This window comes from Cheilinus undulatus, linkage group 9 (genome assembly GCF_018320785.1).
Source record: "Cheilinus undulatus linkage group 9, ASM1832078v1, whole genome shotgun sequence".
NCBI classification, from domain to species: Eukaryota; Metazoa; Chordata; class Actinopteri; order Labriformes; family Labridae; genus Cheilinus; species Cheilinus undulatus.
This window is the reverse complement of record NC_054873.1, coordinates 30802742-30829765: the sequence shown is the minus strand read 5'-3', so window position 1 is coordinate 30829765 and position 27024 is coordinate 30802742. Positions and strand designations below refer to the sequence as shown.

At 37.7% G+C, this 27024-nt stretch overlaps 1 protein-coding gene across 4 annotated transcripts in view; it reads left to right on the top strand.

Annotated features, from left to right (window-relative positions):
* Positions 1-27024, top strand: part of LOC121515253 (BTG3 associated nuclear protein) — a 53953-nt gene that overhangs the window by 7569 nt on the left and 19360 nt on the right. For 3 of the 4 annotated variants that reach the window (XM_041795925.1, XM_041795924.1, XM_041795926.1), the window contains exons 8-11: positions 2814-2969; positions 7065-7186; positions 9892-9963; positions 18910-18954. In XM_041795925.1, coding sequence (XP_041651859.1) covers positions 2814-2969; positions 7065-7186; positions 9892-9963; positions 18910-18954 — 395 coding nt within the window. Of the gene's footprint in view, positions 1-2813; positions 2970-7064; positions 7187-9891; positions 9964-18909; positions 18955-19040; positions 19779-27024 lie in introns of those variants that run through there. The other variant, XM_041795927.1, reaches the window with a different exon arrangement.

Genomic DNA, 27024 nt, shown 5'->3' with positions numbered 1-27024 from the left:
ACAGCTGTACAGCAAGGGTTAAAGTTCTGTATCCATAAGTTCATATTCGCTCCCTCATGCCAGGATAGTTTTCCTTCTTTTTGTAGAGCAAGGAGCCTTGATATTGTGTTACTGAATTGATATTTACAGCCATGGCCTGTTATACTGTTTAGAAAATAGCAATCTCACATTAACAAATCAGCATTGTAGCAAATCTCCAACGTACCATGAGACGCATCACTATGCATTATAGACTATTAATAAACTCAGTATATCAATAAATGATCGGCAGAAAACAAGACAAATCATGTGAAAGGCTATAAAACCAGTCACTGATGCAGGAAGTGGGGCCCCCAGACCCCGCTCTTATTATATTAATCATTGTGACTAAATAAAGCGTATACTGTTATGAAAACACTAGTCCAAGTCTTCAAACCTCCCAGTTACCAAGTTGCCTAATTAAGAATGTATACAGCCCACCTACTAATATTTTTTATGAATTATTATCAGTTTACAACTTATCGATAGAACAGAGGCTCTAAATGTGCTAGAAATCATCAAAGTTGGGTGATTATAACCCTAAAACTTCTTTGTCCCATACTGTTCAACATTTCATAAATAGTGCATGAAATCAGAAAATTCAGTCTCGGTCTAGTGTTGCAAAAATCTGACAGGCCTTTCATTTTTGTCACACAAATAGTGGTGTTCATTTTTCTCCGTCCAGGTCTTAAAAAGTGCTTTAAGAGTCTTAAATTTGATGTTTAAAAGTGCATGTCAACCCTGTGTTTTATAATGATAGGTAGCTCATACTCCTCCAATTATTGGTGTTTTTTGAACATAAACACTCTCAACTCACAGTATTTTTAAGTATCACAATACTGGTTTCAGGATAAACCTTATGATGATTTTGTATAATTTAGCAATTTTCAAAAAGACATGAGACTAAAGCAAATTTAAGAGTAACATTATTCTTTTATTTCAATTTACCAACATTAAAATGAAGATGCATAATAATACGCATATCAATTTTCTTTGTAAATATAATCAATACTGGTTGATTTAGAGAGTGTACAATTGTTGAAAATCCCCCTTTTCTTTATTAAAAAAAGCTTAAAAATAGATACATATCTTACAAAAAAAATACCTTTTTGAAACTTTTACTAGAATAAAAATATTAAAATCCTGAATCAGTTATAAACTTGAGCAGAAATGGAAAAATCTATTTAGATTATCAAAGTTTCAGTTTGTATAAAGTCACCTTAAATAAGTTTTCCTTTAGTCTTCAAAGGTTGAGTTGTTACAACTGGCTACATATGAGCTTTCTGGTGGGTGACATTCATATGTTTTGGTCTCTGAATTTTTTTTGTGGCATTGTTTTTCATGTTTGTTTCGCTAGTTGTCTTCACCAGTCTCTGTTCTAAACCTATAATCTTGGCTTGCTCCCATTATGTCTAGATGCCTCTCTTCTTCAGATATCAGTGATGAAAGTAGTGCCCTCTGCTGGTAAAAAACAAAATTAATCAATATATATTTTTGTCAGATCAGTCTCAATTATCCATATTTTAATTGATTGTAATTGTACTACATCCCTTGTTAACTGTAGAATGGACATGCTGAGTCTATAATACCATAGCTGATAATTTATTCTGGGTTCAGTCTCTTCTACTGCTGCTGATCTTTGCCTCACTTCTCTTGCTCTCTATAAATACTTCCCTAGGTGCGCCGGTGGTTTGGGCGCGCGCAGTGTGTGCGGGCTACCCGGGTTTGAATCCGGCCCGTGGCACTATTTCCTGCATGTGTCTCCCCGCTCTCTTCCCTGTTTCCGACTCTGTCCACTGTCCTATCCAATAAAGGCAAAAAGGCCAAAAATAAATCTTAAAAAAAAAAAAAAACTTCCCTAATGTTCAAAACACTGTTTTGTTCTTTGCGCTATTGAAACTGACAGGAGCAGTCAAATAAAAACAGGGAGCACTTCCAGAGCAAAAAATCACATTAAAATACTGACAGGGAGAAAACCTTTGGACACATAAACCTGGGAGGTTAGGACAAGGAAAGTAGATGCATTTTGAACTAGTTGCAGGCATTGGACAGACCACTGATCTAATCAACATACAAAGAATAACATCAGAGTTGAGAAATTATTAAAGCGTTTATCAGGATCTCCAAATCATTATGAGGGAGACAAGGTTTAACTTCGGCTAGTAATGTTAGCTGATAAAAGCTCAACATACCAACAGAAGAAATTTGCCTTGTAAAATATTGTCAAAATAAACATCAAGCCTTTCTACAGAAGATGGCAAATTTGGACAAGAGTGCCCAGAGGCCCTGCTTTTAACATCCTAGGGTGTCCAAACACAATGATATGTGTCTTGTTACCATTTATTCAGAGGGATTTTAAAGCCATCCGTATTTAAAGACAATCAAGTAAATGCTTTCAAAGGCATGAAAACAATATAATGAGCCATTATTCTCAAAAATAGCTCCCAGGGGCAGCATAGGTATATAACACAAATCAAATGGGGCCTGAAGCTCGACCTTGTGGTACACCGCACATAAGTGGAGCTGTTTGAGAAATTTTCCCCCGGTGGACAGAGGAGCTCATCCATCAAGTGGGACTGAAATCACCTGAGTGCAGTACCTTCAACCGTTATGCTATTTTCTAAATGTGACAAGAGAACTGAGCTGAAGGCAGCTGTTAAACCTAAAAGCCCTAGAAGTACTTTTCATGTGTATTATGTTAAAAATGGAGAAGTACGTATTCATGATGAAGCCAACAATGGACATATATTTTCTGTTCAGTATTCAATTACCTTTTCCCTCTCTGTTTCCCACAGGTCACTTGTTCCACAAATTTGGCATCTCTGAATCAGATTGGTACCGTATCAAGCAAAGCATCGACTCCAAGTGTCGCACTGCGTGGAGACGTAAACAACGTGGCCAGAGTTTGGCTGTCAAGAGCTTCTCCAAACGCACACCTCGCACATCTTCAGGTGAAGTTCATTTCAGCTGACTGAAAAGCTTGTGTTTCTCTTTTCTCTTTTGGTGTTGCTGAGGAAAAGGCAAGTGTTAAATACAGTCTAAAAATTACATGGGCATAAGATAAACAAGCTAAAGCACTATCAGGTCAAGTGTTTAAGCTTGAGAATCTTTGCACTTATAGGAATAAAAGCAATTTTGAACCTTTTAGCACATTTCTTGTGAAATGCTTTGGGCGTGATCACATCAAAATGTATCTCGTTGATTTTAGAAAATCAACACCTTCCCAGCACCTCTGTCATAAGCCTTATCAGCTGATAACGTTGCTTAGTTCCTCTGTGTTTTCTAATCAAACAAGGTGTTTAGCTGTGGGAACTAAGAGACATGAATCAGTGAGACATACGCTGTTTTATTTCATTTCTAGATCTTTATTGGGTTCAGTAAAGCAAAAATGAAAATGCAAAAGAATGTTTTGTAAATTGATGCAACCCGTTCTTCTGTTGACCTGCTCTGCAACATGTGCTTTAGATAGTGCTTGGAATCATGTAATCTATGAAAATAGAGCGCTCTACTGTACAAACTACATGGAGAGAGTATTTCTTTTGCTACTGGCAGTATGTGTTCTATATGAAAACTTTGCATCCCAGTATTCATCAGTAGATATGATGTATCTGTGTTAGTGTGCTGGTTGTCTTGGTAACACTTTACACCCTATTTTTGTTTGATTTTTCTCACTTTGATTAGCTTCTTTGCACATGAAGATTTTTTTACTTTACTTTTACATCATTTTGTATTACTTTTTCACAGGAAAATGACCAAGTAAGTGTTTATCAAATACACTAACACACAGTACAATATATTTTACTTCACCAGTTATAAAACAAAAGCTATTTTTAGACCTGAACCCAAATGCACATGTAGTTTGGGTTGCTGCAGATGGTTGTAATCTGCACACAATGCTGTCTGTCCTTCCCTCCCTGTGAGCCATCACCTCTCACCTCTGACCAGGGAAAAGTCAAACTGTTGGGGAAACCCAAATATCCTGTGTGCACGCACCAGGGGTGGATTGTGAGGCCGAGCCTTTTCAGGCCGCACACACCCGAGAGCATCCAACACAAATACAAGTTCAGATGGTCAATGCACAAATACCCAAAGATACACACCAAACAATTATTCTCCTTGATCAGTGGCATGTTAATGGACAGGAAAGAGGCAATGTTCTGCTTTTTAAACCGCTCTGTATCAATGAACTAAGCAAGTAGCACTGAACCAAAACTAAGCCACCTGGCGAGACTTCCATTTGTGCTGAGGAGTATTTTGCATGACACAGTAGGATCGAAAGATGGGAGACACCCTTTCTCTTAGAAAAATTAAACAAACTGTGCTTTAAACTTGAAGTGCTATCCCTATATTTGTTTTTTAATGCTCAAAGTAGTCCATCTACAGTTTTCTGAACTGACCTTAACTCCCTGCTGTTGTCTTTCAAAAGGTGTTGTTTTGTTTATTTTGTTACTGTGAAGTTTAGACAACACTTCAAGTGAGTACTGGTGCTTTTGAAGCTGGTGGCCTCTTTTATTTATTTAAACAATTTTTCATCAGAGGCACTAGGTACACCAATCATTGCTCAATGAAATATAAACACCCTGAACACAAGTAAGCTGAAATTTTGTTAAGTATTATCTAATAACAATAAAACAAAATACTGCAGTAGGTAGAGAAAAAAAATACAGTACAATTTAAGACATTTTGTTTGATTGTGGATGTTTTGGTGGAGGCCTGGAGTTTGTGTTTGGCTGCAAGACTGCAAGTGTGTTTTGATGGCAAGCTGGAGAGACCTTGTTGTGTATTTAGGCTTTTGATAAAGTATAAACACAGCATGATCCAGCAGATGGCCTGGGAATTAGCCATTTTTTTCCTTGCAAGAGGTCGCTGAGTCCCATTACATCATGATGTATGAGTGTATACTGGTGTGTGTTAGGATTGTGCTGTATCCACTTTTTAATACAGTTAAACCCTTCCCAAATTTTCCTGTGATAAATGGTATTACTGCAGCGATATTTATAGTCACATTATACAATAAGCGGTTCAGATCAAGCACTTGCTGACATGCACAGTGCGCTTCTGGTGAGTAGAGTGTGCACCTCAAGGTTATAATAGTTTTGGATTTTTCATTAGTTTCTATTTTTATTCCGTTTTCACTTTCTGCAGTTAAGTTTTTATTACTTTTGACTGCTGGTTTGTGAGTTTAGTTTAATTTTTATTCTGCAAAAATGCTTCGTTTTAGTTTAGTTTTTATTAGTTTTAGTGTTAGTTTAAGTTTTTTACGGATAGATGTCGGGGCTGAGTGAGCGTCATAATTTTTAAAAAACATATTAAAACAGGCTACTCTTCACTTATCATTTATTTTTTTAACGATGATGATTGAATAAAACTCCAGACATAAAACTACCATTATGTGAAGTCTTAACCAATTAGATCAGGCAATTTTTCACTCCTAAGACTTGGGTGTCTGTGCTAGTCAGTATGGTTGTGTCAAAGACTAAAACTAAGGATATTTTGTCTTCATTTTTATTTTATTTTAGTTAGCTTACTCCAAGTGCATTATACAGTTTTACTTAGTTTTATTTTTTTTTGGTAAAGCTTATTTTTTATTTAGTTTCAGTTAACTAAACTGATTCTTGAATTTTAGTTATAGATAGTTTTAGTTAACTGTAACAACCTTGTTGCGCCTTCACATGTAATTCATTCAATTCTATAAGAGTATTTCTTTATCAACTTAGAAAACATTGTTAGGACACTTGGCATTTATTACAAGTCTGCAGTAAGTAAACAAACTTTACCAGTCATCAGTGTTACATTAGGACAGAGGATCAAATTAATTTTTGTCTCTTTTTTCTCCCCCTTTGTGCCTAACAGCCCTTGTTCCTGCCCTTTTACTCTACCTTGCTCTTTTCCATGAACACCATGCTGTGTCCAGCATGTTTGTATTAATATCCATAAGCTCTGTTGCAAAAATGTGTTACGCTACACTATCTGAGAGGGTGATGAAACTGATGAAACTTGTTCTGTGATTTGATTAGGACCAATGAGACAGCTCTATTTTTGTGCCAAAATGACGTCATTGTGAGTTTAGTTTTAAGCATTTAATTATTCATTGCTGCTTTTTTAAACAGTACATTACCTTGCATCGCATTATAACAGGCAGTCCCCATAGCAGTTTGTCTTCAGGAGAGATCAGAGTGTGAATGTGACTTGATAGTGCAACCTTTTTGGACAGTTTACTTGTGACAAATAGAAGGGGTACATGAAATCACTGGCGGTATCTGCTGCTATTAACTTTCAAAATTGAATGTCTGTATTGGCAGGTAGGAAAATTTCAGCCAGTGTAACAACTGGTATCAGCTGTAAATACTGTCCATATGCACAAACAAGTTTTGGGCAGGACTGAAGTTTGTGTCTTTGGCCATCTGTAAATTTAATAGTTTTTTTATGGCACTGTTTTAGCTCAGTTGGTAGAGCAGGCACCTAATAAACTGAGGCTATAGTCCTCAATGCACTTGTCGTGGGATCCATTCCCAGTCTTGGCACATGTTTGGTGCATATCTTCCCACACCTTCCCTCCCTATGTGTCTTTTCTCTCTTCAGCTATCCTATTGGTTAAAGATAAAAAGCCCCAAAATAAGATTTTATTTAATTCTTTAAAGTTAGTTTCTGATCTGAGCTACATTTATATATCAGTATCTGTATAGGTATTTGCTGAGTTGTATTTGTAACTATTAGCATATCAGATATTTGCAAAAAGCGATATCATGCAACCCTACAAAGAAGCTCTGTATTATTTACTGGAGTTCTTTCATCAGTTTTACAGCATCGACAAATGCAGGCAGTGGTGTTGCTGCTGGAAACAGTCACACACTCTGCAGGTGTTTATTTCAGATATGTGCACAGAACAAAGCAGATTTTTTTTCATGATATTAGTTAATAGGCTATCTCAACTATTTTCGAATATCCTCGGATACCGTATCACTGCCCAGTCTTTGTGTGTACTTTTTTGCTTTGCATCCATGACCCACTTCAACATCATTGACTGTCCTATTTTTCCTTAACAGAAGGAAGCGTTGCAGAAGAATCAGCCCACATTGAGACCCCTGCTCCGCAGACGTTGCACTACACACTCGCCAACCAGCAGGTCCAGTTCCACCGAATTGGTGAGGATGGACAAGTTCAGGTGGTGAGTGTCAGTCACTGAATTTTTCTCGGATTCTGCAGCAACCATCTTAAAAATAATTCTTTAACAGTAGGTATCAAATAATCTTTTTTAACCTCTTTCTTTTTATAAAATCTTGATGTACAATCATATTTATCATCACTCACAACAACATAAGCTATGGAACAAGCAATGATGAGTTTAAGTGTGCCTATACGTTTAATTTACTAAATAAAATCCTAGGAGAAAAGTAAAGGAATGACTTGATATTAAAAAAAAAAAAATCAGGCAAATGACATACAAGTCAAAGTATGGCTAACTTACCATGAGGTTTTCAGTCTTTTACAGTGTGAGAGCAGCTTGTTTACATGCTGTGAATTCAGTCAATGACAGACTCACATAAGCTGTGAGACAATGAAGGTTTTTCTCAAGGAAGTTGGTTACATTTTCTTTCCATTCTGCTACAAATTCTTCTGCTTAAGTTGCAGCCTAAGTGTAAACAACTTAAATATGTGATTGTAATTATAACACGATTGGATTATACAAAGTGAGCATTAGAGGAGTAATTTCCTTTTCTGCTGGGAGGTACACCCACTGTTTGTAATGACAGCACTGTAAGCTGCCTCATAATTTACAGTTTAGCTTCTTTCTGCTGTTAATAGGTTCCTATGTGATGCATGGGTTTGGAGGCTCTGATGATAGGTGACTGGAAGCAACAGATATAAAAGATAGAGGGTGGACAGGCAGGAAAAGAGAAGTCCAGCAGAAGGTGGAGGAGTGGGAGAGATGGATGACTGTCAGAAGCTCGCTGTGCAGTTATTACCCTCCCGACGCTCTGCAGGCTATTAGAGGGTGCAGCTGAGCCTGAAATTTATGAGTGCTGCTAATACAGCAAAGGACATCAAGTTAACTTACTAACTGTGGTTCGGTGCCGCAAGATTCATTGATATTTGAACAAATGAGGATTATTTTCTTGTCTGATTGAATGTACAACACCAAGGCTGCTTGGTTAAAGGTGTAATATACAACTTAAAAAAAAAGACACACCAGATATCTTCTATAGTCTTACTAAATATATAATTATATATTAATTATATCAATTAATTATTAATTATATTAATATTAATCACTTCCGTAGCAACAGTAAGGCGAAAAAAAAAATTCCCGGTTGGATTTTCTTAGCTCTGTGCTCACACTGATGGGAGGACATTTTTTACCAGACTATTTGATCATTGTCTTATTTCTGTTTCAAAGAATTCAGAAATAAAGAACATTTAATTTTAATTTGAAGGTTAATGTGATTTTATAGATTTCAGAAATTTAGGCAAAATAATCTTACTACTCCTTGCATCTGTGTGTCTGTGTTAATTTGCGCACAACACCTTTGCTCGAATTGTCCTTGATAACTCTCAGAAGACTTCTTGGGGGCACTGGTACGAAACTGGAACCATAAAACAATCATAAAGATGGACAGATTTTCTATAAAATCCAAAATTGTTGTGCCTTTCACTTCAGTTTGCCCCCCTCCCCTTCCTTTTCCCCACTTGTCACAAGCTTAAACTTCCACACAGGAGCTTTAAATATTCAGAGTTTATCAGTAGCTCATGTGAGACTTTAGTGCTGTCAGTTACTAAGACTAAGAATTTTCTTTGTTTTATTAATTTTCTTCCACATCAGGCAAATGCAAAGTATGATTCACAGGGTTGCTTGAAAAGTCTTAAATAGTCTTAAACTGCACATTTAAAAGTAAAGGCCATAAAAAAAGTATTAAAAATCTGATTTTTAGCAGTGAGATGTCTTAAATTTTGGAAATTTCTTTGACTAAGACATGTCCTTACCCCTTACCCTTACCCTGTGTTTTCTAGCCAACCTTGTACATTTTGAATAATCCTTCTCTGCAAATTGTTGCATAAATATTCTCTATAGTTAAGGGAATTCAATGTTGGATGTTCTCAATTTCCTGGAGGAGGATCCCAAATTCTGCTCTGATTTGATCTGATACACTCTTATTTGATCAACTCTGTACTGTTGTGAAACACCATCTCGGTCCTCCAACATCTGGACTACCAAGTTTCTACCTAAAAATCCTCGCAGCCCATCCTCATTATAACAGGTCCTCCCTGAAAAAAAACTTTATTTTGCATTAAATAGTTTAGAATAAGCTCAACATACCCACAAAAATGTGTTATAAGTTTCAGTATACTGTATATTGATAGAACAGAGGCAGTAAATGTGAAGAAATTATATTTTCATCATCATATTTGGGTGTTTATGACCAAAAATTTCATTTGCCCAATACCATTTAACATTTCCTACAGGTCATTAAATCAGCTGAGAAAATCCCATCCATTTCATTTCTGACAATTTACCATGCAATGAGTAGTATTAATTTTTCTCTGTTCATGTTTTGAGAAGGTCATAAAAAGTCTTATATTTGATTTTTAAAGTGTTTAGGAAGCCTGGATTCAGTAATCAATTAAATCAAAGGGCACAAGAAGTTTCTTTATGGCAAATATGAAAAAGATTCACTTAAAGTAAAACCCTTTAGATCATGATGCCAGACAATTGTTTAAAACATATCCTTTAACCCAAGTTATAACTGTTTAATAAATATTATTGTACTTGTTTGAGGGTTCATGATTACAAACAAACAAATTCATCATTTTTAAAATCAAATGTGTGCACTTTTTTCAGTAGCGTGCTGCTCATCCTTCATCTCCTCCTCTTAGATTCCACAGGGTCAGCTGCACATCGCCCAGGTACCTCAAGGAGAAGAAGTACAGATCACACAGGACAGTGAGGCAAGTGTGTGTTTTTGTGTCTTTGTGTGTGAGAGGAGAAAAGAGCCACTCCTTTTCTTGACTCATTTTTGGTGTATTGAATTTCTCAGCAAACACGCCAGTCAAGAGAATTAGTCTCCAAACAAGAATATAATGGTTACAGTGAAGTCATGCATAAGAGAAAAGGGGTTTACAAGGAAGAAAAACAAATACTTCAGTGTGGGAATTTCAGCTTGTTCTTGTGGAAGTGTGGTTTGCAACCTTTTGTGAGCCAGTGACTTTCGTTATTTGACCGGCCAGAAGAAATATTAAATTTGCGTGGGCATGCACACTAAACAAGTCCTTGGTTACCTTCACAGGAAGTAGTTTCTATTTGACAAGGAGAGTTTTTTACATTGTTAAAGCTACAGTTTCCCTTCCTTTAAACCTAAACTCAGGATTGATCTTCCTACACCTCTTTGGACAAGAAGGTTTTATTCTATTTGTCGGTGACTCTCATTCTGCTTTTGATGTATCAATTGAACATTGGTATCAGCTGTTAGCAGCCTTATTGCGAGACACTGGCTCATCAGCAAATAATCTGACATTTAGTGATACCAGGGGCAGCTTTGTATCTGTTGTTTGGCATCTATCTAATGCTGTCAAACATGTAGATTAACTTCTGATTCAGTCAAAAGGTTGGGGGGTTGGGCAAAAAAGTCACCTGTTGGACAAACTGATTTGTTTTTGTGGTGAAATGTGAAAGAAAATGTCAGCAAAGTGAGAGCTTTAGGTTGTCTCAGTGACATTTCAAAGGAGAAGTCTACAAAGCCTGCAGTCCATCCAGTTTCAAAGCTTATTTTACAAATAATTAGAAAGAAGAAATGACAAATCATCAGATTTGGCAATTGACTAAATAGTTGTTCCAATGCTGGCATCGGTATTGGCCCTGATTTTCACAACTGAAACATCCCTACCATGACTGATCCACAGTTACGAGAATGACTCGATCTGGAGATTCTAACAGAGCCCATATCTAAAGAAGATAAAGGACAAACCACTTTCTGGGTTTTTCATCTGTGTAATAAACTTGGTTGGCGTCTTTGAACATTTATGTGCCCTTTGACCTCTGTCTGTTTATGTTGGTCCATGCAAACACCATCCCAGTGAAGCATAACACACCAGAGTAATACCTGACAACATTAAAGTCATTAGTGAATTCAGCCGAAAACAGATGTCCTGCATAGAGCATCTTAATGTTGGTATATCTGTTGGTTATGCATGGGGTTAGGATTTTTGTTTCCTCATAAAGCCCAGATGTTTCCTGTCCCCCAGCAGACGTACACGCTGTATGCACACAGCCAGCTAAAATCAAAATCGGACTTCACATCACACCGACTCCTGAGGAGGAATTTCTGCATCAGCATCATTGTTAGTGACTTCTCAAGGATGTGGGAGAAAGATTTATTCTGAGGCGCCAGTCTGTTTTCCAGTGTACACATGTAATCACACACTGTAAATGATACGTTCCACACAGCCATGACATTTGAGCAGGAAACTATTGACACCTTGACCAAGTGTTTTTCTCATCTCCTATTCAGTTGTTCTAAACGACACTCAGAGAAGAAAATACACGATTGAGTGAGAGAGACGGAGTGATTTGGAGGCAGAAAAGCTCTAAAGCCTTTCCTGCTCTTTGTGCCTGAGCCCAGATTTTCTTCTCCTCTCTCCTTCCTATTCCTTGATATTGTTTGTTTTTTTGGAGTTCAAAGCTTAGCAACAAAATCCCAAATCTCTCAACTGCCACTCATGGAATATGTTTTCATTAGGAATGGGCCCCTTTCTTCAAAGACATCAGTTTTTGCGTGCTTGAAAAGGAACTGAGCTGTTTGAGAGATCACACTGCTCTCTGGCCATATGGCAGCTCAGACTCTGCTTGATATATACATGAAATAAAATTAGCAAGAGGGCGCAGCTGAAGTTTGGAGCTGGTTAAATATGGTTTATCTGATGTCCTCTCTCTTGTGGTCTTGTTAACATCACTGTGGGTGTTCAGATCCTCTCTGATGGTCATTTTGTCTTATGAATATGATGATTGGGCTTATTTTCCTCTCTGGATGGGTTTCTGTTTCAGTATTAATCCTGGCAGTTATTTTACATAGAGTCTTAGTCTTAAGACAATTAGACATTAGATATAGTCACATTTAAGTCATTATAAACGTTTTAGTTTTAGTCTTTATTTAGTTGACTTAAACTCGAAGACATTTTAGTCTGGTTTAGTAGGTAAAATATGTTTTACATTGTAGCCTTTACTTTTAGTCTAAAGATTTTTTCTATATTTAAAAAAATTATTAGACACATTGTTAAAATAAAGCACTCATACTGATGCACTGTAATTAGATAACTGATGGAAATACTGTCAAACCTTGAATAAAAAGCTTTCAAGAGTCATGAATGATGTTTACAGCAGGAATGGGATTGTTAGTTTTATTGATATTGTTCCCAAGGGATAAAGAATTGAAATCTGCTACCAACACATCCAATACCTACTGTACCAAATTACAAGACAGATTCTGGTGCTTCATTTTGGTACCTTGCCACCTTGCTACTCCAAAAGAATGATGTGAAATACATCAAGTGAACAGATTATGCCTGTTTGCCTTACTTATATGTTCCTTTGGCATCTTATCTCTGAAAAATGTATGATACAGAGGCAAATTTTATTCATATTTTTATGCATATTTTATTTTTATTTTATTATTTGACCAGTGTGTATGAACTGTCTATTTAGTCCACTGATGATCATCCCTGTACATAATGGTATGAGACTATTAGATTCACACTCTGGGCCCACTGTCATGCACCCAGTACATTGGGCTGTGAGCTGGACTGTTGTGGATCTGGAAAGGACTGTGATTGTCTCTAGGAGATCAGGAAGTCCTCCACTCTTCTGTCGCTGCTGGGATGTTCTGGGTTTTACCTTCCTGCACACAGATGGAGAAAGTTTCCTGTCTCCCTTCTCTTTTGTGGTCTGTCTCTTAGGAGATGGTTGTGTTCCCTTAAGGTCCTGAAGTCTGTAGGAGTGGATACTTGTGAAGGAGATGGACTTCTCCCTCTTTTTCTCATCTGTCAGTCATTCTTTTGGAGACCCACCTCATCAGCAAGCTTCCAAACTAAAAAAATAAAATATTTTTTTTGTGTTAATTGTAATGACTTACCTTCATGTACAAAACAAACAGAAATCAGGGCTGGAAAGTAACTAACTAATTTACTCACGATTTGTAATTGAGTAGCTTTTTTGTGTACTTATACTTTTTTGAGTACTTTTCAAAATCAGTATTTTTACTTTTACTTAAGTATATTTTTAGGGAAGTATTATACTTTACTGTGTTTTAAAAAGCATTAAGTACTAAGTAAAATAACACTACAAGCCAAAATGAGGAGCTCCTTCTGCCAACAAGAAAATGGCCTGAGGTTTGACTTTCACAGCACATGACTGTCAGTAGTGAGAGAATGATTCCACATTTCATCCTAAAACAGCTGTTACATTTGACTTTAGGTTAAGTGTTACTTTATAAAAATCAACCTGGTTATAGATTAATATCTCTTGTAGTTGTTTCACATTAAGAAAAGATATTTCACAGCATACCCTCCTCGGGCATCAAAAATAGCTACTCAGTGCTTTGAGTAAGTTTTACATGACCTACTTTTTAGTTTTACTTGAGTAGATTTACAGATTGCTACTTGTACTTAAGTATATTTTATCCAAAGTAACTTTACTTTTACTTCAGTACAGTATTCTAGTACTTTTTCCACCTCTGTCAGAAATAAACCTGCTGATATCCTACACCCTCCCTTTTAAAACACATCCTCCTCTTTCTGAAACATCACATTTCAGAAGGATTTAGAGACATAAAACACAATACACAAGGCTAGTAGTTCATTTATTTTACATGCTTTTAACCTCAACCATAAACCCTACTACAGTAACTGTCAGCTTGTTTTATATAACAAGCATTTACTTTACAGCTCATTAATGATCAGTATTAATTAGGGCTGTGACGAGACACTTATCTCATGAGATGAGGCGAGACAAGATTTGGGCCCACGAGACACGGGACGAGATGAGATTTTACACTTTTTTTTTTAATTTTGGGAAAAAAAAATACATGGGTGGATAATATGTGCTTTATACAACTGGAAGCTATAATTGCAACGCATTCAGGTCTATTCAAAAATGTTTGAATTAAGTACTGAATAGGCTATAAATGCTTCCAGAGAGTATGTTTTGTCTAACTTTGACTCAAACTGTACATTTCAATGCTCTTCAAATCAAACCTTTGATTTTAACAGTCTACAAAATCTTTAATTTACTATACTATGCACTCATCGCTAAAATTACAATAACTATTTTTGATAATATACTTAATTATATATAATAAAGCATTTTGATTATTTTAAAAGTACTTTAAGCACTGTTTACAACAGACTGAAATATAAAGAGCTGCATCAGTAAAATCAAACTATTTTTCATCCTCTTTAAGGACATCCACATTTTAAACACCTAAAATAAATCTTTAAGTCAGTAACACATTGTAATTTAAAGAAATAGATTATTGTATCGTTTTCTGGTCTGTTTCTCATATGAGCTTTAACAGTGTTGGACACGACGCACAGATGAGCACGTTTGTTAATGTGTGTGAGTTGGTGAGTGAGTGTGTGTCTCTGTCTGCTGTCATAAAACAAACAGGGCGCGTTTAACTGAAGCTCTGACTTCGCTTTTTGGAGCTAACATTGGACTCTGTGGCACTCAAACAGGGTTTGTTTTGCTAAGTTTACCTGTTTTAGCTGATGGATGTGTGACTGACAGACGGTGAGACAAGAATGAGACATGACAAAGCCGTGACTCAAAGTTACAAAGTCACAAATAGCGGCACTACGAGCAAGTCTGCATGCATACACGAACTAAATAAATGCTGTATTCTCCTCATGGAGACTGCACAGGCTTTCACCAGCAGCATTTCATCAATTCACACCGCTATGATACATAGGCGGATCATGTGCGGTCCAAGTAGCGCACGCGAGGGGAGGGGGTTGGAGCGGTCATCTTAATGGATACCGGATCAGCTCCGTTTCCTCATTTACTCTCTCACCAACAGTTTCATAGTGTCCAGGGCATGTTTGTGATCTTTTATAACTTCCAGTTTGGTATTGTTTTCTGTAAGGAGAGCTGCTGCTCCAAGTGTCTGCGCAATATTGATCTCGCGAGATTGATTTTTCTGCGATGAGAAATCTTGTGGCATTTTGATCTCGCGATCTCGTCACACCCCTAGTATTAACATATAGTCAGTTATTATTCCACTACACTATTAGACTACTGACTTGATGTAAGCTTCGTTTTCTTCATTAAATGCAAAAATAATAGGCTACAGAGCTGTAAAGTCACATCATTACTATACACTAATTATAATATACAATAATTAAATACAATAATTTTGCTAATCATAATCTGGATAAATTCATTAAACAGTGTCTTACCTGTGATCGTACATCCCTGTGGTCTGCAGATGCTGTCTGTGTGTATGGGGGCATGACGACGAGCCTGCTAACTTTTATCCTCTTTATGCCCTTTCTCCCGGTCCGTATAAAACAATTAGACCCTACACAGCTCAGCTTCCCGCTGGGAAGGGTCAAAACTGTGTGTGGAGTAATTTGGGAACAGAAACTTCAGAACACCACAAGTTTAACGGGACTCTAGTTAGTGTTTATCATGCCTGTACAGCTCCGCTGTTTGACTGTTGTGTGGTGTGTTCAACAACATTACGTTACATTCGTTTTAATGAACAGACTTGAGATACAGCCTAAAACAGCATTATACGAATCCCCTGATGTAAAACATTGACTTAAACTATTGAATCTGAGGTGGGGCACTGTTTCTTCTTGACTTTTACTCCTGGCACCTCGTTCCCGTTCATAGCTTGACTGATCTCACTACAGTTTGTTTCTGAACTGCTTGTTAACATTCACCTTCCTGCTTATGTCAGTTATGCCTCACGGTGGCTCTGGGGTTCGAATCTAGCCTGTGGCCCTTTCCCGCATGTCTCTTCCCACTCTCTTGTCCCTGTTTCCGACTCTATCCACATTCCCCCACTATCAAATAAAGGCACAAAAAGCCCAAAACAAATCTTAAAAAAAAAAAAAAAAAAGAAAAAAAAGAAACAAGTATGGATTTTGCACAGGTATTGGAAAAAACCCAAGCAATACTCCAAAGATCAGAGTCTTTATCAGTACAGTCAATACTTTTTTATCATTTGGTTGGAAGACGAGACAGTAAATTTGTAATAGAACTCATATATCTTTTTTATTTTCCTTGTACAGTCATGGACGAAAGTATTGGCACCCCTGGAATTTTTCCAGAAAATACACTGTTTCTCCCAGAAATTGTTGCAATTACAAATGTTTTTATTTGTATGTTATATGTTATTATTTCCTTTATGTTCATTGGAACAACACAAAAAATCTGAAGAAAAAGGACAAAATTGACACAATTTTACACAAAACTCAAAAAAAGGGGCCAGACAAAATTATTGGCACCCTTTTAGAACTGTGGGTAAATCATTTTATTTCAAGCATGTGATGCTCATTTAAACTCACCTATGACATTAACAGGGGTGCCAATACTTTCATCCATGACTGTATACAGTGTTTCTCCTCCTGAAAACTGTGTTTATTCAAGTTTCTTACCAAAAATGATTTTTTTTTTATTGATGTGACATATGAACACATCATGTTGTTCTATTTTCCTTCATTTAACAGTCCTTAAACACATCACATCCTTTAGTTAAATAATGAACTGCTGATTTCAACACAGATTTCTAAATTGGAACAGTATTTTAACCAACAGCACTTAATACAATGTTTGGGGGTGCAGGATGACTGTGCAGCAGTAGCCTCTAAAATTATAGCTATAATTATAAGTCTGAATGCTAATAGTAGGAGCTGGAAAAGTTTTCAACTATCCAAAGGTAATGCATTCATTTTTATCTTAATGCAAACACTTCACTTACATAAGAGTCATGGATTCAACCTAACAGCTCTTACTCTCTGTCACTCTGCTCTGCACAGGAACGTGCACACTCAAGCTCTTGCTCTCTGTTGCCTCTCCTCTTGTACACAGCATAAATGCATGGTGGAGAAATATTAAGGGTTTTGAATGTCAGATAGTTAGGGTGTGTGTGTGTCCCGCTTTGTGTGGGATAGTCCCACATTTTCATTACTTTTCACACGTCCTGCAAATTGAGATGCTGTCCCGCAATGTGATTGACATATTCCAGTTTTCAAGTGGGTGTTTTAAAATCTGACATTCATCAAATGGCTGTGTGTAGAAAGCAGCAAGGGCTGCCTGCCATCAGGGGGAGGGTTGGGCTGTGTGATCATGTCAGTCACACCGGGACACGACAGGTAAAGGAAGGGCGCACTCACCACCAGCAACAACAAACAGCATGAAGAATCATGGAGGAAAGAGAGGAAAATACAACAACAATAAAGAGAAGGAAATGCAGTTATAATAAGGACTGGGAAACTATTTATCTGTGGGTGAGACCAGTGCAAGGCGATCCACAGTTTTTTTGTGACGTTGATCTGAGTGATTTTTCTGTTTCACCCGGTGGTGAATACAAATTGAGACAAAACAGAGAATGTGACATCCAAAAAATAAAACATGTAGCTGAGAAGGAGGTTTCCCATTCTATGGATACATTCCTGCTAAAACCCAAATGAGATTCAAACGCTGTGAAACTTCCATTCATACTAGTCAGAAAAGGGGAAGAATAGAAATATTTACTTTCTAAAGTTGTTTTAGACTACTATGATGCATTTGTATCCCACATTGTCCCACACAAACGTCGTCTTTGTCCCACATCTGGTGAGTCAGGATTTGGTGACCCTACTGACAGTCCAGCACTAACATTTGGATCTCATCTTGTCTCTTGAAAGTACCTAAACTCCCTTTTTATTCAGAGTTTATATTTCCAAATATATATTTTAGCTTGTTATGGTCTCGTCTTCCTCATGGAAAAAAAGATTGTTCATGAACAAATTTTTGTATGACAAAATTATCCCTGCTGTTTTATGTTTACAGCAGCTTTGGTGTGCCAGAAATGACAGAAAAGCTGGCATGAAACATCCATCCCATTAGCCTTATGTCATTGAGAACAAACTCTCCTGTGCCAAACCACACATTTGCAGAATTCTGTCTAAATAGTAGGGCCGACAGCTTCCATTTGATTGGTTGGGTGTTGGTCGAAAAGCTTTTGTCCGACCAAGATCACCCTGGTTGGTGAGTCCCCTCCCCCAGCGCTGACCAGGGGGGCACAAGTGTTAGTGTGCAGCTGACTGATATAGAGAGACGTGCTCCTGGGGACAGAGGAGCAATGCAGCTCTAGGAATTACAGGTAGAGAAGCACACAAAGCGATGCAGAGTGGGATATTTTCTGATATTTTTACAGCAGTAACGCTCAGAATCAACGCATCTTCAACCCGTCACAGAGATGCAGGCTGTTTGTATTGAAGTGGCACTGCAGAGTGTCTCTGCTCTGCCCTCTCTCACAGCATCAACCCCTGCGGTCAGTTTTTTCACCTGTCGGCAAATAGGCTGCGTAGTATCATCTCCTATTATAACCTCCTTAAAGTGTTCACGTTATCGTGAGCTTCTCTTACAGATGAGCACAAAGCAGAGGGGGTAAAAGGTGATGTCTGCTGGTCATTAAGTCCCGACTAGTGAACTTTTTCCCTCTCCCCTCTGTAAATAAACGCTGCATGCTCTCTGCTTTATTTTCACCTTTTAGCAGTTCTGGTTTTATCAATCTCAGGAAACAGGCAACATGTATCCTCAAGGTTTCTTTGTGTCTATATTTCAGGTTTACATTGCTACATAACTGTGAATGTAATGTATGACTTTAACATGACTTTTTCATTTCTTTACTACAGGGAAACCTTCAGATCCACCAGGTACATGTTGGCCAGGATGGGCAGGTAAGAATATATTCTCAGTTAACTAGACATGAGCTGTTCTGCACTAATAAATCCATAAAACCACATATTTGAATCACATCTTGCAGTCTGAAGAAGAGTTCTGGTAGATATTTGCAAGCAAAGGCCCAATGCTCCCGTCTGCTTTGTACAGAGGTCATCATCAGATCTTTGGCAAAGCTTTTTGGGAGTGTAACAGTGACTCTTAACAAACTCTGTTGCTCTGTGTAAGGTGATGTCTTAATCATAGCCTTTCTTGTACTGACACTATGAGAGAGGCAATCCTGATGTGGTTATGTGGGGAATATTAAGCCAAAATGTTTGACAATCTTTTCACCTCACAAAATGTTCCTTGTGTTTCCATTTTCTAATTTGCTCATTAAAGAGCACTAGATAGCACTAGCAGTGAGTGAAAACTAGTTCATAAAGTCAGTGGAGAGAGGTTGCCAGTAGCCTAGCTCATCATTTGTACATCTTATATTTAGAGACTGTTGCCCTAAAAGTGGTGGCCCAGGTTTGAGCTCTGCTCCTGCAGGTCATTCCCCACTGTCTCTCCCAGTTTTCTGACTCTATCCACTGTCCTATTTCAATAAAAAAGGCCCAAACATCCAAAAAAAGAAATAAACAAATAAAGAAATCATCAGAAAACAGGATTGTGTTGAAAAAAAATTATACCATTCAAATACTTGTATTGCAATGATTATTTTTTACAACTGCTAATTCTTACCACCTGCCTGTAAAATTGATGTAATACAAGAAAGAATGAACCTCTCAGAGTAAATTTATATTAGTCATTTAACACAACTGCATTTCTACAAAGTGTTGTACAAGAACAATGAAAATAAAACAATAAAACAATAAAAAAAAACTGTAAAGAAGTATAATTCTCTATTGCATCATAAAAAAGGTCTACATGGCAAGCTGAACTTGGATTAAAAGCAAAGATGTGGGTCTTGAGGAAGGATGTAAAACTTTCAAGTGAATGAGGAGCTTTTTATATTCTTAGGTGGACTGATTGACCTTTATTTACATACTTTTTTAGATAAGAAATGCTTGTGTCCATTTCTGAATTTTTTTTTTACAGTAGTATGAGTGAAATCTATGATAAGATCAGACACAAACTCACTAATCGCCCGTGTTACCACAGTGACAGCATGAGTTTCAACCTTTGTGCGTTTCTCAGCCAGGCCGGATGAAAAAGTCTTGAATAAAAACCCACTGTGTAGTGAATCAGAGAGTATGTCTTAATTTGGTGTGGTATACAATAACGCATTTAAAAATGGCTGGCTGAGCCTTCATGTAAACAAACAGAAGTTCTATTTATATTGCCTTCAACATAACTCACAGTTTAAATCCTTCAGCCATAACATGTTTGAATGATTTCTCAGTGTACATGCTTTTCTCATAAACCATAAGTGAAACACATATTTAAACCAATCCAGCATTGTTTACATCTATATTTAATAGATAGCAGTCTCTTTCTACCATGTCTTTCCTAATGCTTTGCTGGATATTATCACAACTTATTTATTACAGAAATAAGTATGGAAGGACCTTCTCATAAAAAAACAGAGCACATCCATCATAGTGCTAGTTTAAAGTCTAAAAATCTATAGTCATGTTTGTCAGTTACAATATATGTGACACAAACACAAATTGATTGAATTATCTTAACTGGTGATGGGAGTCTGCTTCATTGTTGTCAAAAGTGCCATGAGGTATAGCGATTTTTATTATCATTTAAGAAAAACATCTATTGTTTCCCCATCCAATATTGTATTGTTGTGTATTATTGTCATGTAGTTTTGGTGGTACAGACACCCTTTATGGAATTTTTTTCTCCATCTCCATAATCCTTGTGTTATTGTGCACACTACCAAGCAGGCAGGAAATAAGACTGGAGGCAGCATAGACAAAAAGGGTGAAGCTAGAAAAGGGATGCTTAATGCATTAACATTGTTGGGCTGTAAGGCACCACATAAAAAAAAGTTTTACATATTTTTGCAATTCAAGAACATCAAAGTGCATCATATGGTTATATGCAAAAGTATATTTATTTCTTAATTGCAATGCAGATTATATAGGTTAGAAACATACATGCACACAGTCCTAAAAGTGCACTCACTCACTCACACCTGTCTGTAAATGGATTTATATCCATGTCCACCCAGCGTCCATGTCTTTGTTTATCCCTCTCCTTCCTCCATCTCTGTCTTGGATGTTTTGAATCGAGGGCCCTTCCTGTTTCTCCTTTCTTTCCTCTTGGATCCCTGTGAGTCTGGATCAAAGCAGAGCCGGCTTGTGCATGGCCTGTGGAGGCAACATATGGACGCCTGAAGACCAACACCTAATTACACATTCATGATTTCATCATGTTTGTCCAGCAGCAAGGCTTTAGGGAAGGAAGTTCTGTCTCACGGTGCCGGTCTGGGGGCCAAACTGGTTTGTGTTTTGTTGTTGGGACAGGTGTTTAATGTAACAGCCAAAGAGTTTTTTTTCTTCTTAAATGTGACACACTTTACATATCATATTTCCGTAAAGTGCACATTATTTTTTCCTTTTTTAAGGCAAGCTATTTCAATTGATCCCTAAGATCACAGGTTTTTCAAATTGATCAGGAGCGTTAATGGGTTAATGTTAACAGCCCTAGTTGGAATGCATTATAAGCAGCCCCATTTAGACAGGAAACAGATTATTTGAGTATTTATGGAAGGTCCTGCTGCAGGGGGAAAATACACATGCAGTGTCCATCTGCATGGATTATTAGCTGCCTCTCCATTGGGATGCAGCATCACCCACATCTGCATTACCATGCATATTGGAGATGATTATTTTCAACATCTCTAATGACAACCACCATTGTTGGTCTTTAACTGGTTTATGGTTGACTTTGCAGATCTGCTAAAATAGAGTTCTCCTGCACACAATCTTGAGGGTTATAACCAAAAAATGTGCAACTTCCTTGTGCTGCAAAGCAGTGTGGCATGATAGGCATACAGTACAAGGATCATCATGCATTTATGAAAGATAACTCAGTAACATCAGAAATCTCATGCTCCTGTTTACCAGAAATTGCGAAGTGAGTGAAGACAAAATAATTATCATCTTTGAAGAGTTGTAAAATTATTTCTCATAGAGCTATAAACCATTCTGCCTTATTTTGGTATCTAAAAAGCCATCCTTATTGAATCATAATTCATCCTGTCATCAGTCGAACCTGAGACAGCAAACCTAACCAACACAGCCTTGTGTTTTTTAAAGGCCTAGTAAAATTGCTCGAAGACTCTGTCTCTTCCAAGGTTTGTAGTAAAAATAGTCAAAAATGTAGTCTATCGCTATAAATTCAAATGTTCTGAGTAATATTTGCCACTTTGTTGGCTTAGTCATATGCACCCTGCTCATAATTTATACATTTCTGGCTTGATCTGAAGGCTGAATACAGCGAAGTAGATTTTTCCATTGACTATATGCCAATGAAGAGACTTTAGAGGATTGAGAATGTAAAAGAAGTAACTACCTATGTGTTCACTCAGAATAGTAGTGCATGCCTTGTTCCAGTGCAGCAATGTGACTGAAAAATATTGCTACTTAGGACATGAAATACTATACTTAAAACCTCTATATGTAACACACATGTTGATATTTGGTTTGAAGGATAAGTTACAAGCCACCCACAGCCTGGAAACACGCACTCTCTGCTGCTCAGTTATCCATTTTATGGTCTAATTAAGACCTCAGTCATCCGATTCACTCTCATGCTCACGGCGCCATTGGCCATCTACTGTATATATGTGCACATTTATAATGTGTGAATACATCTGCTTTATATGAGCTCTTTTGTTGTTGTTTGTATTGTTTTATGGGCTGTTTGACTCTGCGTGTGTTTCCAATTGATTGAGGCAGTCACCCCACATCCTTGTGTTTTTTCTCTCTCACACTCATAAATGAACACTCATGCTCGTGTCCTCACATGACCTACCGGCTCAGCCGACTGCAGCATTCCTTTCTGACTCTCTCTAGGATCATGAAACAAGTTTTGGCTAGCGTTTGGTTTAGATTTTGCACCACAACACACATCTGCAGCATCTATTCAAAGCAGTTCATAGAGCTGCTTTAGCAGATTTCCATCAGATTTGTTATGTCTGTGGGGTATAAGTTGTGCACAACACAACATGCATTAAAAAAGCAGCTATTAAGACTGCATTGTGAGAAATACACTGTATATGCACTGTTTTTTTCTGCAGAAAGACACCAAAGTGCCGCAGGATTTCAGAACAAAGAGCTGCAGAAAGGCCTCTATTCCCTTGGCAGTGTCTGGGAGCCTGGTCCAATAAAAAGCTTTTATATTTTTCCTTTCTTTTTAGCTCATGCTTTGTTTGGGTCTGTAAAATGATATCAGTACAGTGCCAAAACAAACACACAGTCACTTATTTTTTTAACCAGCATGTTGCAGGTCAAGCTTTTCACACACATGCAATCATACATTACAGCAGTAGTCTCACTTCCATGTTCTCATATCCTCAAGGAGCAGAGCTGGGTCAGCTCTTAAATCTGATGAATCCCAGAAAAGAACACAAGGACACTGGGGGGGGGACGACACTGAGCCCAAACAAGTATGATATTAGTGATAGCACTTATTTATGAGATAAATCATTATTCCCAGATCTGCTTGCATATGAATGAAATATTATGTCTTTATCATGATCAGTGTAATGTATCTTGGACCAGAGTTTAAGAACAGTGGATAAAGATAATACAGATCAGACTTATTCCTGATTTGTGTTTTTTTTACTGTAATTTGTGTGTTTACAGAGAGCCTCAGATCAAATAGGCTGTGTATGATGTCACCGTTTTTGTACTTTGGCAGAGAAGTGCCGAGGCTGTGTTAGTGTAACCTAGCATAAGCAATTTATCACATAAGCTTACTTTTTCTTCCCCTCAGGCTGCTTTCCTCTTCTCAGTCTCACTCATTCTTTTTATCTTCCCTGTGCTGAGTAGCTGTGCTTACACCTGTCTTATAAAGGCCACCTGTCTCATCCAATCGCTCAAGGTCACATGGGCAGTCAGATGTTTACACTATCAGTTGGAATCTTGGCTGCATTAACCTCCGTCAGGATCTCTTGATTTATACACATGTGCTGTAGCTTCTGATTGTTGCCTTATTTGTGTCTTCCTACACTTTAGTACTTTTCCCATGGAGATTAATTGTCAAAATCTATGTCCTGAAGTGGACAGGCTCTAATTTTTTCTTTGGATCTCAGTTCTGACTAAAAGTTCCAGTTGTTTCTGACTGTAACCTGGATAGAGATTTATCAGTCTTCTTATTTAATCAAAAAATGACAGGGGCTGACCTATATCACCTCGAATTTATACCACAGTAATTTTTTATTTTTTTTATTTCTTGCCCTTTTACAAAAATAAAAGATACAGCACTTTTAAATCCATATTCAGCTGTTAAAATCTACCCAACAGAAACCTGTGATAGTGTACTAAACGCATGTCTGAGCAGATGATCACAGAAACATGATTCCATAAGTCTCTTTTCTCTTATTTGTTTCTGCACTGTTAGTTTTACGTTTCATTTCTCTCCTGCTGAGGTGTGTCAAACTGCTACTGACAACACCACATTTCCTGGTGTGGGCATTCTCCATAATAGCACTCAGCAAAATAACAAATAAGACTTTAATTGTGAAGAACTTAGAGAAAAAAAGGTTGTTTATCACTGATTTAATTTAGCTTTAGCAGAGGTACCGGTGAGTGTACGGAGCTATCGTGTTCACAGCTGTTTCCCTGACTTTGTTTAACACCACGGCCCACTTCTTTGAATCATCATGGACTTAGAACAAGCGAATCATCAGTTAAAACTGCCCTTTAAAAAGTTTTAAAGCTGTTAAAACACAAATCACTGCAGCGCTGGGCTAAAGACAAACCAAGTTGATCCATTGCAGCTCACAGCTTGTGTTAAATCCTGAGATGGACTGAAGTTCACTCACTTTATGTTGTTGTTATTACACACATCAAACTTGGAGAGTGAAGAAACATGTTTTACCTCATTACTATGTTTCATGTTAATTACATACAGGTGATGTTTAGTTTCTTATACTGATGCCAGGACACATGGATTTAAACCAGTGATGATGGTGTTGCAAAAAATCTTCTCTGTGGCAGAATTGTTTATGCTCACCTCTACATTTTTATCTTTTGTCTACATTTCTTAATCTCAAAGCACATGGACCATTTTACCATACCTGTCACCTGCCTTTTTCTTCTGTTTTACACTGTGGGGAGCAATCAGCTGCACGATGCCCTCCAGCCACCATTTGGCTGTGGTAGCACATTACAACCAGAAAAAGAACAGGGAACATACATTTTTTTAATGAAATAATAGCATCATGAACTTTATGACTTATTCCAAATCAATTTCTGTTCAAATATTTAGATCATGACCTCTATCTTAGATGTCTCAGTGTTAATGTTTTGTCCAGCTCATTAGCACAAATCCAATCTGTAACCCTTCATGGTGCAAGTAACCATTTATGGTCACTTGGGTAGATTTCCATTATGGCCTCCCCCCAACTCTCTATGATTTAGTAGATCCAGTATGGTTTTTCTCAACCAATCAGTGGAGATCAGTCACAGAAAGTGACATCACAGCATTTGACCTATCAGCAGTGGCCCAGAGCATGTGAAACTTCCTGTTTCCTTCAGAACTTGTGAAATGCTGTTTTACGTCTCTTTTGGTTCCAACCAGATGGCCCTAGCATCATGACTCACCATGATAAGTTGATGAAACTTGCCTTATAAAGGTGAATTGTAGTGCTAAATGCCATGATTGGTTTTGTTTGCATAGGATTTCTAGCAATCACTGCAATTTTAGTAGTACTTCATTGACCTTGAAAGTCTGAACAAAATGAACCCAGAGTTCTCTGGAGCCTATAAAAACCCTCTTATGTGGACCAAAGAGAAGGCAGATCCATGAAACTACAAAATAACTAGCCTTTTACTGCACTCCCTGTCTGTCATAGCCTCTTATCTAGTGCCTCTCTCTCTGAGCTGCGATCTTACCCAGTGCTGATGCAGACCAAATGGAGCACTGGAAGATGAAAGAAACAACTGATGAGGAGGAGGGAAAAAAGGAAAAAAGATAGGGATAGGAAAGCCAAAAAAGGGAGACTGTCTGGAAAAGATGTTTTGTCCCGTTTGTGATTGAAAACTGAGACTGGTTGAGCTGTGAATCAAACAGAAAATAAACGTGTTCCATCAGGTGCAGCAGGAAAAAAACTGAAGGGTGTGGTGTCTTTAGTTAGCTCAAATGGCCAGGACTGCTTTTTTGTCACTTAAGTGTCACTGTTTTGTGTACATGTGAAGCAGCTAAAACAAAATCAATGTTATAACCAAGTAAGGATGAGCAAAACAGCCATTGTTTTGTGATCTCATAGCTTTTAGATCACTCTCTAAGCTGTAAAACCAGTGTGAAAAATCAGGCGCATCTTCTGAGACGGCCCTTTACTTTTTCAGATTTCTGATCCTGTCACTTCCCTGCGTCATTTACTCCTCAGGGACCTGGATGCCGCCCATCAGGGTCTTTTATAAGAGTCTGAACCCAGTCCCCTTTCTCTCTCACTTCCTCACCCAAGTTGAACCTCTGCCATCCCTTTCTGTCAGCACATGCTGTTGTGCATCTGTTGGACTGTCCCAAGATGCATTATTCATGGTCATTGTGAGAACTGGGTCACAGAACAAGAGTCCAGATCTACACTCGTCCCTCAACAGCTTCTGCAGCTTGGATGTATTCACATGAAACCATGACAAGAACAGACTGTACATTTTGTGAAAGAAGGATGGGATTAATGCAGAGAAACATAAGGGAATAAAGTGAGGTCATAGAGAGGAAGAGGAAACGCATGAATTAATGTATTTTGACCTCAGCTCCTCCTCTGAACTCGTGTTGTACTACAAATGCTGATGTAGAAGTTATATGCTTCTTTGCCTTTATGCCAGAGAAAACAGACCCTTTAGTAAAGGTATGCTGTCATATCTACACACAAAGCAGATGCCCGAACAATGTAAGGG